The 15,816-nt window shown below is 33.2% G+C and overlaps 2 protein-coding genes across 18 annotated transcripts; one reads left to right on the top strand and one right to left on the bottom strand.

Annotated features, from left to right (window-relative positions):
* Nucleotides 1-1,458: 1,458 nt before the first annotated feature.
* LOC107832077 (uncharacterized) lies at nt 1,459-8,985 on the top strand. Of its 15 annotated transcripts, none has more exons than XR_012705497.1 (15): nt 1,459-1,757; nt 1,862-1,940; nt 2,029-2,084; nt 3,135-3,235; nt 3,383-3,452; nt 3,831-3,900; nt 4,190-4,246; nt 4,353-4,420; nt 4,689-4,769; nt 5,265-5,342; nt 5,455-6,125; nt 6,338-6,490; nt 6,753-6,871; nt 7,547-7,701; nt 8,641-8,985. XR_012705497.1 is itself a non-coding variant. In XM_075244983.1 (14 exons), the coding sequence occupies exons 1-13, from the start codon at nt 1,596-1,598 to the stop codon at nt 6,837-6,839; spliced, it is 1,218 nt and encodes a 405-aa protein (XP_075101084.1). In that variant the 5' UTR covers nt 1,470-1,595; the 3' UTR covers nt 6,840-6,871; nt 7,547-8,985. The 15 variants fall into 15 exon arrangements, 9 of the variants coding, with proteins under 9 accessions (XP_075101084.1, XP_075101085.1, XP_075101086.1 ...); XR_012705494.1 differs by having other exon boundaries at nt 1,470-1,757; nt 5,455-5,610; XR_012705495.1 differs by having other exon boundaries at nt 1,470-1,757; nt 5,455-5,610; nt 7,501-7,701.
* On the bottom strand, nt 6,960-13,304 carry LOC107832076 (uncharacterized). Of its 3 annotated transcripts, none has more exons than XM_075244990.1 (14): nt 13,120-13,304; nt 9,778-9,837; nt 9,575-9,676; nt 9,407-9,487; nt 9,202-9,320; nt 8,958-9,059; nt 8,672-8,788; nt 8,461-8,529; nt 8,287-8,353; nt 8,148-8,201; nt 7,947-8,033; nt 7,710-7,772; nt 7,595-7,633; nt 6,960-7,373 (listed from the first exon to the last, which is right to left on the bottom strand). In XM_075244990.1, exons 1-14 carry the CDS (start codon nt 13,189-13,191, stop codon nt 7,257-7,259), a joined length of 1,149 nt encoding a protein of 382 aa, XP_075101091.1. In that variant the 5' UTR covers nt 13,192-13,304; the 3' UTR covers nt 6,960-7,256. The 3 variants fall into 3 exon arrangements, with proteins under 3 accessions (XP_075101091.1, XP_016515373.1, XP_075101092.1); XM_016659887.2 differs by lacking the exon at nt 13,120-13,304 and adding an exon at nt 10,019-10,292; XM_075244991.1 differs by lacking the exon at nt 13,120-13,304 and adding an exon at nt 10,001-10,139.
* Between the last annotated feature and the right edge of the window lie 2,512 nt (nt 13,305-15,816).

The raw sequence follows: 15,816 nt of genomic DNA, 5'->3' as shown, positions 1-15,816 counted from the left end.
TTACTTTTCATGTGTAACGTCTTCGCTCTTTAATTTTTTATTCTTTCAAGAGTCAAATGAATTAATCTTTACCCAAATCTAGTTAGAACTATCTTTTAACTTCTTAAATTGCAAAAGTGTGCAACCTTTAGGGTCTGTTTGGAAAGCCACAATGTAATTGAAATTGGTATAATTATTAGGGTAGTAATTACATTACCTTATAATTACACAGTTGTGTAATTACGATGATCTGGTTGTTTGTCATAGTGTTATTACAATGTAATTACAAGTTTACTGTTTGGTTGCGCAAGTGTATTTACATAGTTAGATTAAATTTTAAATGAAGTAATTATCAAAATTTAAAAGTTAATATAATAAATATATGCCTATAAATTTTTATAAGTATAAATGATATTGTATTTGGTATTTAAGATGTATATTTTTCGTGAATATACATTAACTAGCAATCATATATTTATAACTAATAATTGTAAAAATAATTTTTATATATTTTTTAAATTAATAATATTTAGTTTAGATACTTACAAAAATTAAAAACATATGTTTTATAAGAATATCATGGAATTCATGTTAGATAAAATAAATTAATATTTATAAATATAATGTCATAACTTTATTCAAATATTTGACAAAACCAATCTATCAATTCTAACTAAAAAATAAACAACATGCAATGTGAGCTAATACTACTAAAACAAGTAAATTGGATCCATGAATATAACACAATTTCAAAACACAAAAAAAGAAAAAAAATAGTTTAACATATGTCAAATTTCAACATAATAATAGTAAGTTCCACTACAACTTAAGATTAAGAAACATAATAAGTTTATAACCACATTCAGCAAAGAAATTCTACTTTAATGACATCACTCATAATATGTCAAGTTTGTTAATGACTCATTATTTCTAATATTAAAAGGTGTAGTTTCAAAAAATAGAATAATAAAATAAATAATAAATAAAATATAAGCAATTACATGAAATAACAAAAAGTAAAGGAAGAGAAATAAAAGATAAATAATGTACAAAGAAAAATATATTTTAAAATTTTAAAAGAAATTTAAAAGTAAAAATAAAATTAAAATAATAGAAATAAAAAGTTATAAAGAAAATAAATTAAGACAAAAATTAAAAGGAAAGAAAATAAAAAGCAACATTGTAATTATATAGTGTAATTACCACTAATTCTCACTTCCTCTTGAAAATTGGAGCGTGTAACCCTCCAATTACACCAAATTTCATGCTGAGCAAGTAATTACTTGGTAAAACAAACATGTCAAAGTCAAACTATGTAATTACAACTAAATCTAATTACTAGGTGGCTTTCCAAAGTGTCTCTTAGTATTTTTGTTTAGTTTTTTTTACAGGAAAAAGAGTAGAGCAAGATTGAAATCTACTATCTAAGGTTACATTTTCCAGAAAAAAAGGTGTTACCAATTTTTGTGTTCCAAAATAATGAAAGATAGAGAACCAGAGACACCCTATCTCCTTTGAACCCCCGCACAAAAATCTTTTAATTGTATTATATTATTCTAAAAATCGGAAACAAAACGGTCATAACTGTCACAGCACATTTGTTGTTCACGAATTCCATGGCTACTCTTCACTGTCACTGCTTCCGCATGCTCCCCTCTTCTCCCCCTGATAGGATCAATCTGCCACTTCACCAATTCTCTTTCCCAAAATACCATGGAGCTCAGGGAAGGAAGAAACTTTTGCAATTCCATTTCCGATCGAGCAGCGATAACAACGAGGTACGTATAACTTTTCTGTCATATCTCGTGATCAATATTTTTCTTGAAGTAAATTACGTTTCTGGGTTTTTTTTTTTTTTTGTAAATTTTCTGAAAATGTTCAGGAATATTTGTTGGATGCTCCTGTTTCAGTTGGGGATGGATTTTCTTTTAGCGGAGGTTGGAATTTGAATAATTTGCAATGTTCGTTCTTGTTTCTGTTAATGTAATTTAATTTCAAGGATGTGGCATTTTCAGTTTAATTACAGATTAAATTGATTATTTTGTATAGGGAAATATTCAGACGAGCCGACCCCCGCTGATGAATGGTTCAAGAAAGGAAAATTTGTGCGTTTTTTCTGCCATTTTCCATGTTCTATAACAATGAATATGGCTGATTAAAATCCGAGTGCATTTATCTCTTATACTTGTTGTTCCTCTGTACTTGTAAATAATGATTCTGGAAATTAGAACGTTAGCTTATAAACGTAAATATAAATAAAAAACAGAAATTAATTCGAGCCCACTGAATTCACAGTGTTTCCTTAAAGAATTTAATCCCCTCCTAGTACCCAAGGTTATAGATTATTTCCTCCCAGGATAGAACGAATTACACACTGGTGTAGCGGTACTTCAAACCCCAGTGTTTCAACGAACACAAAGTTCGGCAACAAATCACACTTATGGATGCTTTGTTTGTAGTTAAAAACAATGCAGAATAAGGAGGACAACTCAGAAGTCGAATGGAAATTCTGAGAGGAAGGAATGCAAAGTATAGCCAATGTTGAATTCTTACTGAAGAGAATATCAAATTGCAATTCGTTTTTCCAGTGTATACGCAGTGTATACAGAGTGTATATCCAGTATATGCAGAGTGTATATCCAGTATATGCAGAGTGTATATCCAGTGTATACAGAGTGTATATTAAGTGTATACAGAGTGTTTCAAGTGTTTTTTCCGATGTGTTCTTCTTTCTCTCCAACTTATGCTCTATTTATAGCAGTTATTTGAGAGAAATCCGCCCCTTCCATGGTGCAACAAGCACTAGATCATGGAGAAAGCACTTACATGGTGGTATATACACTTGCTTGGTGGGAGGAACACTTGCACCATTGTGGGAGGTGCACTAGGCTGCATTGTTGCTTAGTGTTGCAACACAATACACGGATTGGAAAACATCCGTTACAAACACGGATTATATCACGTTAATATTCACTATTAACAAATAAATTTGGTCCAAAAAATTAATCAATCGATCGATCATTTGACCAAATCCGAATCCAAATCCCATTTCCCATTCACTCTAATTTTAAGACTATTTCATCTTAAACAAAAACTCAACAATACTAGCAATTGTTGTACCCATCTGAATTTTGGTATTCTTTTGTGACGTTCAGGTGAAAGCTCATCCTGTATCTGGGACTGGGGAGAAGGCAAAAGATCCCCTTTTTGGACTTACAATGGGTGGGGGTTCACAGGCGTCATCTGATCTTTTCAGGTGAATCTGGTTGATTATTTTTGCAAATTTATTAGTTTGTTTGTTAAGACAATTTAGGGATATAGCAATCTTATATGCAGAAATTGAGGATGGGTTGTTTGCAGGATTACCGATTGAATGCTCTCTGTATATGATTTTGTGCAATAGATGGTTTTGTGTAGAGAACGGAAGCACTGACAATTCTACCATTGTATTAGTCCACGGATTACCCTCACAGGTTAGGATGCTGCCTTAGTACCATTCAAATTAGTAAATCTCAGAAAATGGAAAACCTAGTTAGATTGTAAGTTTATTTTGATTAGACTATTTTTTAAGCATATCAACATTTTGATGGAATTAGTCTTTCTTCAAACTAAATGCAAGCTCAGGTGATGAACCAATTATTTTCAATATGAATTCCCAATTACCAACTTCCATCTAAGTTCTACATTTCTAGTCTGAAGAACTCAGATTATGATGCTTGTATTCCTTCTAACTTGACCAGCTTCTTGTTCTTGGCTACTTAATTTCAGTTTATATCACCAATTTGTGCCTGTTACTTTACCATGTAATTGGTTGATAGTTAGCTAACTGTGCTTGCACTGCTACTTTACAGGCATACTCTTACCGCAAAATTCTTCCCATTCTTGAGAAGAACTATCATGCTATAGCATTTGACTGGCTGGGTCAGTATTTTAGTACTTTCTTGCATTATCCTCCTAATTTATTTGGAATCGTTTCCATTGTCAATGCTAGCATTCATACCTCCACTGCTCCACATTTAGATGAACTGATGAAGTAGTGTCTTTTAATGTGTTTTTATTTCTAATGCTACTCTACAATTTTAACAGTATCGCCATATTATCTTCCATTCCAGTTTTGTACTATTTTTTAAACAAAAAAAAAATAGTGAGGTTCACGCTCATCCATGTTTATGTTAGGATAATGAATAGTTCTACTTTCTCCTTCTTACAGGATTTGGATTCTCAGATAAGCCCCAACCAAGATACGGATTTGACTACACATTGGATGGTAAGTAATATTTTCTATCCACCTAAGAATATTATGATAATAATGAACAGATTATTACAATATAGAAATCTCCACTCCTTGACATTCAGTTTCTCATGTCTGACAGAGTATGTGGCATCCTTGGAATCTATTCTCAATGCTCTTACTGACAAAAAGGTTACTCTTGTAGTACAGGTATGTTTATATATATATATGGAAAAATTCTTCTATAGGGCCACCATGCCATTTCATCTGAAAAAAATAATGTTCAAAACAAAACCGAGCCTCCCTATTTAAGCGGGAGGCAGTGCCGTTGATCTGTCTCCAAGATACAGAAATGCCTCCCTACATATTCATCTATTTGCACTACTGTATTTGACTGTTAGCATTTAACTTGCTCTGTGTTACTTATCTTGTGTTATCTGATTTGAAGAAAATCTCTCCTTTTGCCATTCTCTTCCAGGGATACTTTTCACCAATTGCAATCAAATATGCTAGCAATCACCAGGAAAAGCTAAATGGTCTTATACTTCTCAATCCACCAGTAAGGATTAGTCAACCGTAACCAGTACATGCTTTTATTTGCTGAACATTTTTTCTCTGGATCTGTATAGCTTAATTGTGATGGTGATGTGCAGTCAAACTATAGAATTGTCATATTCTGCTGATAACTTTATTATTCTGCAGGTTACTATATTGCCAGCGAAAATCCAAGAAATAGAATATCTTTTTCGTTTTCTTTGTTCTCTGTCCAATCATGTTTCTTCTTGGCTGAATGCCGTTTCTAATTACTCTAGGACCTTGAACCACATTATTTTACACTCTTTTCAAACATATGAAAGATGAAACTGTTTAATGACTTCAGATTCATGTCACTTAGATAAAGCCAATGTTGTTTCCTCAGCTTCTTTTTCTCCTTCGAACTAGTTGAGTGAAGACATGTTCGGATTCACTAACCATTCATTCTCTTGGTTTACTGAAGCTGACAATGCAGACATGTTTGGATTCACTAACCATTCATTTTCTTGGTTTACTGAAGCTGACAATGCAACATGCCAATCTACCATCAACCTTATCAGTCCTGAGCAACTTTTTGTTGGGCGAAATATTTTGTCAGGTAGGGTAGATGCAAATATTTTCACATATGTTCTGCTACCGACATATGCATGTTCCTCTGCAAATCTGCTGCCAGTTGTCTCTCATTCTTGGTTTAACTCTCTTGCAATCAGGACCCTCTTAGAGCTAGTGATAAAACAATGCTGAGTTGTGGTCCTTACCAAATAAAAGAAGATGTGGCGATGGTTTACAGAAGACCTTATCTCACATCTGGTTCTGCAGGATTTGCATTAAATGCAATAAGCAAGGCAATGAAGAAGCAACTGAAGGTGCACTTTTATGCTGATGATGTTAATTTTCTATTTGGTTTGCAGGCACTTTGCCACAGGTCAATCAACCGAAGTTTAATTATCTATGGTTATAGGAAAAGTGATATAGTACCCCCCAAAGTATCTCCGCTCAGTGCTAGCTGGCTAGAATTTTGTTTGTCCTTTCTTTTCTTCTCCTCCCTCTTGTCTGCTTTTCAGGCGACCCGCCTCTGAAAGCAAAGGTGTTCTTTTCTTTTTCTTCTTTCCCTCCCTATTCTAGTGTCTGTGAAGATTACGATAGTTGCTTTTGTCTTCTTTGTTCTTTTTCAACCTAGGCAGTTGGCTAAGGGCCCTCTGTCTAATCTAGACTGTGAAGTTCAAAGAGCCTGATTGTCCAAGATCTGCCATTGCTCATGCAAATGTGAGATAAGCTAATTTCGGAGGAAGTCAGAAAGATATCTTTGATGTTGGAGATATTGGAGATAGAAATTGATAGTTATAATTCAAGCTTGACTCCAAACTTCTCCATCCAAAGGGTAAAGGCCATGTGCTTGATAGTTGAGGGGTTCTATTTGTCAGCAGAAACTCCATGAAACAAATATGAAAAACCAATAAAATTGTCTTCTTCCTATTGAGTCTTAAAAGTAGATAACAGAAGATGTGTCTAGTTCAGTTCTTTTAATCTCTCTTCCTCGTTATTTAAGGATATATTGATCTTATTCGTCCTTTTGTGCTCTCTGATTGGCAGGGCTATGTTGAGGACACAAGAGCAATACTTATGGACAATAACTGGACAGTCCAAACAACAGTTTGCTGGGGACAAAGAGACCGCTGGTTAAGCTTTGATGGTGTAGAAGATTTCTGCAAAGAATCAAAGCATCGGCTGGTCGAACTTCCTATGGTAATGACAATATTTCATGGCTCTTTTCTTGTGGAGGATAATGTTACAAATGAAGGGCACTCTTTGGAAATGAATATCAAAACTCTTGAATACGCCTTTTGAACCTCACTAAATTATAATGGGGACTCTGGTCATTTGAAAGAGCATTGATTATCAGAAGTTGATTCATATTAACAAGCTAGATATTCTTTCTATTTTTACTGTATTTCAATGTGGTTTTGGTTTATAAAGCAAAAATGTATTTATTCTCTGGATTATGCAGTCGGGACATCACGTTCAGGAGGACAGTGGTGAAGAATTTGGTCAACTCCTTGCTGGAATTGTTGGAAAAAGAAGCAGCATTTTGTGATTTTCATAAGAACTTATCTCTGGATTAAATGGGTAGGCCATCTATTAATATTTATATTTCAGCGTGTTTATCATTTGTACAACATGATTTAAATTTAATGATATTGTGATGCTGGCATGCTGCATAGATAACACCAGAAAATGGTAAGATTTTCATTTAAGCTGCTTGACAGCGTTGCATTTTCAGTAATTGCTTCAGATGGTGTATATCATAAGTTAATCTAGCTGTCTGAAGTCTGAACTATTCTATTTGTTTGTAAACATAATTGGAGCTTATGGAAATTGACAATGTGTCTCTGTTATCATGAGTACTTGAAGCCCGTAAAAAACCATCTCAGCCTTCCAAATTCAACTTCAAGATGGAATAACTGTAATTTGTATATCTTCAGTCTTAAAGTTTGACAATGCCACCCTTCAGTCACCTTTTTTGTTTCACAGGCTGCTGAAAGGGATCGACCCAACATTGGTCTTCTCTGACAGCTTTTTTCCATCTATTCTTGAATCGCTCTAATTCAACAAGAGATTGTTTACGCACCTGCAAAATGACTCTGGTTTTATCATAACATGGAAAGGAACTTGGATATAATAATTAGTTGTGTGTTTAGCTTTATATGCAATTCAATGTTAGAAGATTGTCATATTGCATTGTGTATGTGGTGTAGATACACTAAGATATGAATGTTTCAAAGAAACTGGAAAATGCAACAGGAATGGCTATCAAGTAGAGGTTCTTTCATAGAAGTTGATTGAACTTACAGCATTTCTTGCATCAGACGGATGAGATTCCGGCAGTCCCTGCAATTAAGTTTCAGTTAATTTACATGCTATTCAAGCAGTTGATTGTTGAAAGCTAGTTACTTTTGGTACGTACTGTTTGCCCTTCATTTGACAAGCTTTCCTGTTTAAGAGTTTTCTCTTGTGCTAAACTGCTCTTCTGCATAGAAAGACAATAGTTAGGATTTACTGAAAGGAGAGGAGATAGAAACTTCCTCAGACCTCACTTGTGGGATTATATTGGGTTTGTTGTTGTTATTAGAGGAGATAGAAACTTGATTTCCTATTCAATTGTCCAATGTACGTTCAATCCTCATAATTTTGCCAAAAATACCTCATTTTCTGCACCACCTAGTGTCGGAAGACCATAGTGAATCAAATATTCTGAGTCAACAACCCCAACGTTTGTGGTTCTGTTCCCCTATCAAAAATAGTTACAGATCAAACAAGAAAGTAAACTTTTCTTAATTGATAAAATGAAAACTCTACAATAACTTTAAAAAGAAAAATAATTGCTGGGGCTGGGATATGAAACCTGCGCACAATATCCAAGCTGAAAGTCCACCCCCCATGCATGAACGAAGTCATTCTGTAAGCAGAGGGAAGGTCAAACTTAGGCAAGAAATTTGGTTATACAGATAGTGTACTAGATTTACTAAGATCTGAATCCATACCTGAATTATGTACCACGCACAGCGCCAGGATGCTCTTGAGAAAACAGGAGCCATCATTTCCACCCACCTACACGTGCATTATATACTTTTTTCAGAAATCTAGAATTCAGAGATGGATAGAAAAGATATAATTGAAACATAGTTCTTTCTGTCTGTAACTGGTAATAATTTTACCCAGTGCATGGCGGTTCAGTGCTGTCTTCGTAGCACCTTCTTCCTGGACCCTTTATGTTTATTGCCCTCCTATTTCAACCGTAAGAGTTTTTAGAATTAGCAATATTTACAAGACAGCTTTTTTCAAGAAGATGGACTTATTACTGATGAATCTGTCACTGATCATGAGTCTCATGACAGCCTTCAGCAGGCTTGGAATAGAGAGTAATACCTGTGCACTCTTGACCCTTTTTCTCGTGCTGTAAGTTGATGATGAATTTCTGATACATCTGCATCAATTGCTGGCTGTGATATCTGAAGACCCTCTTCTTTTACTATTGATAAATATCTGCAGTAAAGATCCAGGTGGAGATTTTTTCAGTGTAACATCAATGCTAGTTACCTTCTAATAGAAAAGAGGGATTGCCTTTTAGAGCTCATTGAAGTCATACTGCTACAAATTTATACTAGTAGTATGCAATTTGGAATATAGATTGTGCTACATCAGTGATAATTACCGTCCAGCATTGAAATTTTCAACTCCAAGATCTTCATCCCACAGGAATATGTAAGCATACTCTGCAACAATATCTGGGTGTAAGAACCTCTTGGCAAACCACCTAAGATAACAACAGAATCAAGAGTCAGCTAATGCTTTTGACCGACACATTGTCTTAGTTGTAACTTGTAGCCTTGTTACAATTATAGGACTAGCAATTAAAAGATTAAGACCAGTGTGACTTAGGATAGAAGAACTCGTACCATTTAGTTTGATTAACAGCAGAAATATGAATAGCAGTGCTACTCCATGCTAGATCTTTCCATTCATCGACAATACCATCATAATGAAAAAGCATAATGACAGAATCAGTCTCTGGAAACTGCAAATGAGACATATAGAAAGGTTGTTTAAACTCAAAGGCAGGAATGAGAATTGTGCAAGTGCAGATAAATTATTGCCTCTCACCTTCTTAACAATTTCATTGACATTCTGTTTCTGCTTAATTCCAACTGCCATAGCTAGTAAGCTCATTGGTGATTTTGATTTCTACAAGGAAAAAGAACCACTGCCTCTTAAAGTTTAAGGCCATCATTAAAATGTTTTACCAAAAGACTAATTACATATATATAGTACCTTTTTATTGGGGGGACCCCAAAGCGGATGCATTTCTAAATTAGAGGTCTTAGCCACAATACCTCTGGGCAGAGTCTCGCTTCCTTCAGGCCTGCACTCATCCTATAAGACCATAAAACAAAAACGACAAATTTTTACAACTAAGTTAGAGTATTTTTTTTTGTTCAGAAAAAAAAGGAAAGGAGATGATCTGATAGACAAACCTCACACATACTAGGTTTAGTCATTCTGAAGGATTCAATCAATTGCCATCCTAACATTTTCTGTACGAAGAAAGGGGACAAATTAAATCAACGTCTAGTAAATTTTGAAAATCAAAAGAAGTTAATAAAGTGTGGAACATATTATAGCAAAAATGAGGGGAATATTAAGCTTGTTAGAATAAAACACAAGAGTTATCTGAAGGAAGAGAAGAGTAATATGTGCCTTAATTAATTACTCCACCTCTTTACATTCAGTGACAATGAAGGCGCTTCCTATAAAGAAAGCAGCGAAAAGCAGCATTACACAAGGTATTAGGCAAGTCCATGGTAATGATTTCTTTCTCTTAGTACCAGAAGTTAATAAAGCCATGGGAAGTTAAAAGACGCAGCTTTAAGCTGTGCAAATTGAATGCCGAAGAACGACGAATATACAGAGTTTGGTCATAATAGTGCTTTGAAAAAGAAATGGAGGTCAACGGGAGAGATAGTGGAGAGTTGCTTAAACTCTAGAAAAAGTAGAAAAAAGTTAGCGGAAAGCGGAAGATATTGCTCAGAAATATATGGAAATCTCTAATTTTTCTCAACTCAAATGCCGAACTACGCGGGCCCTGTATGTATGATACAAATAGCTGGAGGAATTGCCTGGAGGAAAGTTTTACAACTATGGAAAATTTTTAGACTAAAATTTGCAGGATAATCCCAATTAATAATGTAGTATCCTCTGTTTTAAAAGGCAGAATTGGGATTCGCCCGAGACGACCTCGGGGGCGGAGCACTCGTAAAATACCTCTGGGCTTAATGTGGGGCTTAGTTCCGTGGACTTACGCCTCGGCCATCAGGACTTACGCCCCGGACACACCCAACGCCAAGCGTACTGGGCTCGCCTAATATAACTTTATGCAATTGTTGGTAACTAACCTGGTAAATCCTCAAATTTTCTTAATAAATCATTGACTATTCAAAATTACTTTTTTTTCTTAATCATAAATCATTAAGTTGAGAGTATTTTATGTCATAATTAAAATAAAAATTATTGCACGTTATTAAGACCGCTATGATATTAAATTTTAAATAAATCTTTCATTTAAAAAGTATTTATTTATTAATTTTTGTTATGTCTTTATTGTATAATTGTCCATAAAAAAATTTTATAATTTTTTTCCTAAATATTATTTTTCACGTTTACAATATACAATACTTATTAATTTTAGCTCAGTATTAGCTAGCACAACTATTTACAAATAATTAGTTATCATGGTATAGTATGGTGCATTATGTGTCACTTTATTAACTTGTTGAAACTTAAAAATAAATGATGCTAGAGAATCATATTTAAATTGTGAATTATATTTTTATATAAGTTCTCTTTCAAATTGAAAGCATATTAAATAAAAGGAGTATTTAAAAATAATCAAATTATAATATCGAAATTCTTTCAAGATTCATTACTCATTAAGAGATACATATAAGATTTCGTATCGAATACATTACTTTTGATGTTTAAGTTGTGACGACGTTGCAACTAATTTGCATATTATGATATATGTCATACTTTTCGTATTATTTATAGTTGAATTATAATTTAGAAGTATTTTAAATGGATTAGTTGTTATAATTTTGTGATTTTAATGTAATTTTTAACTATTTTTTTATTTTATACTATCTTAAAATTCTTAAAATTAGTAAAATTTAAATATCCGTGGTACTTACGCCCCATGTCTCAGGGCTTAAGCCTCGCCTCGTCAGAGGTAAAACGTTTTGCCTCACGCCCCCGCCTTTTAAAACATTGGTAGTATCTTTATTTATACGTATTCATCATCAATTTTTAGAAGCGTTAATTATCCGCGAAATAACTATTCATACGAAAAAGTATAGACTTAATCAGCTCATCCAAAGATTTGGATCAATATAGGCCACATTATTACTTATTAGCCATTCAGAAAGAAAGCTTCGGCCAAATTATAAAAATAAAAAGAATTGAGAAAGAATAAGACAAGTATATAGTTTTGATTGTATAACAAATCATTTGCTATATCTTTATTGTATAGCTATGAAACCGGGGGGGGGGGGGGTACATACAATTACCGTTGGCGAGCTTTCTTTTTTTCCCTTTCTTTTTACCGAGTTAGACTATACCACCTCGATACATTCTACCATATAACCACCTCACTAATTGCATCTCATTAATACGAACAAAGGTTGTGATAGAGTGATAAATATTTATTAATTAAAGATTTTGGGTTTGAACTGTGAGTATGAATAAATAGTGGTTTATCTTTCAATATAAAACTTGTAAGCACGAATTCAAATTTAGTTAAACCTAATGCGAATAAGAAACAAAGAAAACATCTCACCCAATTTTTATTGCGAGTTGGATCATTATTTTTTCATTGACTCAGACACTTACTTAACCCCCTAAAGTTTGACCAAACTTACTCATCATTTGTTGCTCCTACCAATTTTACATGTCATTTTGATGTGTTAATGTTAATTTCATTTATTTTTACAACAAATAACTAGAGTGTAACATTGTATAAATAGTTTCGATGGCACCCGATTAAAAGAAAGTCAAACAAAAATGAAGGTATGTGAACTTCCACTTAAAATTTCACCCTGTTTCACTTAAGTAAATTGTTAACTAAGGTCAAATTTTTCCCGTGAGGGTAATCTTTTTGACAGTAATATAGTATAAGAAGCCTTAATTTTGAATTAAACTTTCATTTAGCTTCATTATGAATATAACTTTTCTAAGTACATGTGCTCTCTTTCTGTACGAAAGATGAAAGAAAACAACAAAACTTATATGTATCTTTCATACTTTAACAAAATAAAGTGAAATTTACTCCAAAATTTAGTGTATATAATCGAGAGTACTGCATGTAAACAAAATATTGTTTGGCTGAAAAGCAATATTGGGGTTGCTTATATTGGAGTTAAAACAGGATTTTCCTACTTAGAAAAAGGAAACCATAAAAGTGAACGAGTGGATTCTTACCAAAATTAGGATCTAGCATATCGTTTGGCATTTGGCATTTGGCAATTGACTGCTTCGACCATAGTCTTGGATATAGACAAGGATCAAGACCCATATTGTCCATTTGAATTTTACATATAATAAAATAACTTTTCTCGAAAATATTTTACCACGTAAAAGTTTATGCTAAAAATTCAGCAATTCAATTAAGAGGAAAGGATACTGACAACGTGTAGTGGAATAAATGTAATGACAACTGAGTAAAATTGGAGATATAATTGATGGATTATTATATGCAGCGGAAGCAATCCAGTATCAAAATCACATGTAATTTAGACAACTAGCATAAACGGGATTTCACGGGTTACCTCTTGAAGCGTGAACATATCTCTTCTACCACGTGAGCCTTCAGTTCCATAACTTCTCAATGGAATCTCCATCACCCGCACAATCGTGATCCTCGAACGTTCCACGATCTTCTACTGTGTTACCCAAATAATACCCGAAAATAGCAATTTCGTGTGGGCGAAATTTCTAGGAAAACTTGGCTGAAAATTTCAGTCATCATCTACTCATCCCTCTAGGTGGAAAACCTCATGTATTTATAGCACAAGTTTTAAGGGTTAAGGCCATTTTTCAAAACCTGTTAGGTTTTCTTTTCCACCAGAAAAAAGATTCCTTTATTTCCTATTATTTAGGCACAATATGGACCACAAAATTTAATTAACAAGGCTTCCAATTATGGAATTAATTTGTAATTTTCGAAATTAATATCCACCATAATTAATTACGAATTATTCCACTAAAAATTCGTAATTACACTCCTTATTCAATTTCGAAATTCATCCATTAAATCTTATTTAACTCCCCATGTTAAGATTCAGATACGAATCAATTAAATTAAATTACTGACGATTTAATTTATTGATTATTTCCTTTAGACTTTCGCTTAACTTATTTCATGTGTCGGATACAAAATCCACCGGTCGGGTTTACACATGAAAACTTATAAGCTTTCATAAAGGTATATCATCAATCTCTAAACCGAGACATGGATTCCATCAACTAACTATTACTTCGCCAATGTATATTATTATTATCCAATTTACCAGGCATATTGACCCACGAAAGAATCTCGCCTTTTAATAAATCAAAACAATAATAATATACACAGCTAATAATAATTATATCAAGATTAAGAGTATAAGTACATTTAATGGCTAGAGAGTTTATTTTATTAAGTCAGTATAAAATACTTATCTCTACCTGGTCCGTTCAATACATACAAAATGTACTAGCACAAGAAGTTGGAATTAAATCATTCCCATAATCAAGATTAATTATATTTAATCTTGTGCTACAATCATTCCTGATGGTTTGTCCAATTCCATCATTAGATTGTGAACTCAAACTTTATACTTATAAGAACCGATGATTTAATCTTCCGTGTATAAGCTAAACTATATACACTAAATCATCTACTATATAAGCAAAGGACACAGACTATTATATGATCTATTTAAAACTTTATTAAAACTGAATAAACAATTATTTCATAATAAATACTATATCTAAACCAAACTCATGGTTAATAGTATATATCCCAACAATCTCCCACTTAGACTTTTAACCATGATAATTATTAGAATATACTATATCCAAATGCATGGTTAATAGTATATGCCCCAACAATCTCCCACTTAGACTCATAACCATGCATCTACAACTTTCTCAGGCATTCTTTTACATGACTATTAAAAGTCTTCACCAAATAAGGTTTTGTTAAAGAATCTTGCCAAGTTATATCTGATGCAATATTTGTCCAGTAGTACTTTGTCGTAATTATCTAGTTTGGTATTAAACTCTTCAGAGATCCTGTTACCGAAACTATCCCAAGAATGAACATCGAACTATAATTTTCTTTAGCTTTCTCCCACTAAGACGAAGTACCACTAATATTACCTTCGTTACCTCACGACATTGAAATATTAGTGACTTTTTACTATAGTGTTCAATGTTCAAACATCACTCCCACTCGATAAAGGCATATTATGTCTATTAACGTTCTCCCACTACTTAAATGCAATGGAACGTCAATTCTGACGTGTGGGTTTTGATGTTCTTGAACATCTAGTTATTTCTTTGCCCAGTTCCTGTAAAAATAGTTTACTTCTAGGAACATGTTTTATTAAACAGTCCTTATCTAGAAAAATGCATTTGTTTTAACAATTGCCTTATTTTCTTTAGGACAATAAAATAAAGCTTCATTCGTTTTCTTGGATATTCGATAAACATGCACCTATCCATCCTTAGTTCCAACTTACATATCTGCTTTCCCTTTCAGCACATATGCGGGATAATCCTATATCTGAACATGCCACAGACCAAGCTTACATTCAGTCCACAGTTCTATAGATGTCCCAGGTACTAGCTTAGAAGGAACTAAATTCAGAATGTAATTTGAAGTTTCGAGGAAATATTCCAAAAATAAATAAGGCAAATCTGAATAACACGTCATTAGTCTATCCATATCCAAAAGAGACTTATTTCTTCTTTCTACTACACGACTTTATTATGGAGTTTACGGTGTAGTCAATTGAGATGTAATCCCTATTCTGATATGTAACTAAAAAACTCTTTAGAGAGATGCTCGCCACTACAATCAAATTGTAGTAACTTAATATATTTCTTTGGTGCTTCTCTATTTCAAGTCTTAAAAACCTTGAATTACTTAATTCATTAAGACTTACAGTGCATCAAATAAATATATTAATATTTTGAGTAATCATTTATGAACGTCATAAAATACTCAAAATTTATCTCTTACGAGTATGTTCATTTAACCATACAAATCAGAAAGGATTCATTCTAGCTTATCACTAGTTTTATTTCCTTTTAAAGGGAAACATCTTTTAGTCAAATTTCCTTCCAAACAGGATCCACAAGTTGGTAGTGCCTCTACTTTCAATGAACCTTAAGGTCCATACTTGACCAACTTGAAATCCTATCCAGATTAATATGACTTAGATAAAAGTGCACAGATAAGTTTTACTCAATTTTGAAGA

This window comes from Nicotiana tabacum, chromosome 22, assembly GCF_000715075.1.
Source record: "Nicotiana tabacum cultivar K326 chromosome 22, ASM71507v2, whole genome shotgun sequence".
Lineage (NCBI taxonomy): Eukaryota > Viridiplantae > Streptophyta > Magnoliopsida > Solanales > Solanaceae > Nicotiana > Nicotiana tabacum.
The sequence above is the reverse complement of the archived record's forward strand: the minus strand, read 5'-3'. Positions and strand labels throughout refer to the sequence as shown.

Excerpts from the sequence above, each read along its gene's own strand:
- LOC107832077 (XM_075244983.1), top strand. The coding sequence starts at position 1,596 with ATGGCTACTCTTCACTGTCACTGCTTCCGCATGCTCCCCTCTTCTCCC. Across the intron at positions 1,758-1,861 it reads CGAGCAGCGATAACAACGAG|GAATATTTGTTGGATGCTCC; the intron begins GTACGTATAACT and ends GAAAATGTTCAG. Across the intron at positions 3,453-3,830 it reads TCCACGGATTACCCTCACAG|GCATACTCTTACCGCAAAAT; the intron begins GTTAGGATGCTG and ends GCTACTTTACAG.
- LOC107832076 (XM_016659887.2), bottom strand. The coding sequence starts at position 10,147 with ATGGCTTTATTAACTTCTGGTACTAAGAGAAAGAAATCATTACCATGG. Across the intron at positions 8,354-8,460 it reads ACTGAACCGCCATGCACTGG|GTGGGTGGAAATGATGGCTC; the intron begins GTAAAATTATTA and ends ATGCACGTGTAG. Across the intron at positions 8,034-8,147 it reads AGCTTGGATATTGTGCGCAG|GGGAACAGAACCACAAACGT; the intron begins GTTTCATATCCC and ends TATTTTTGATAG.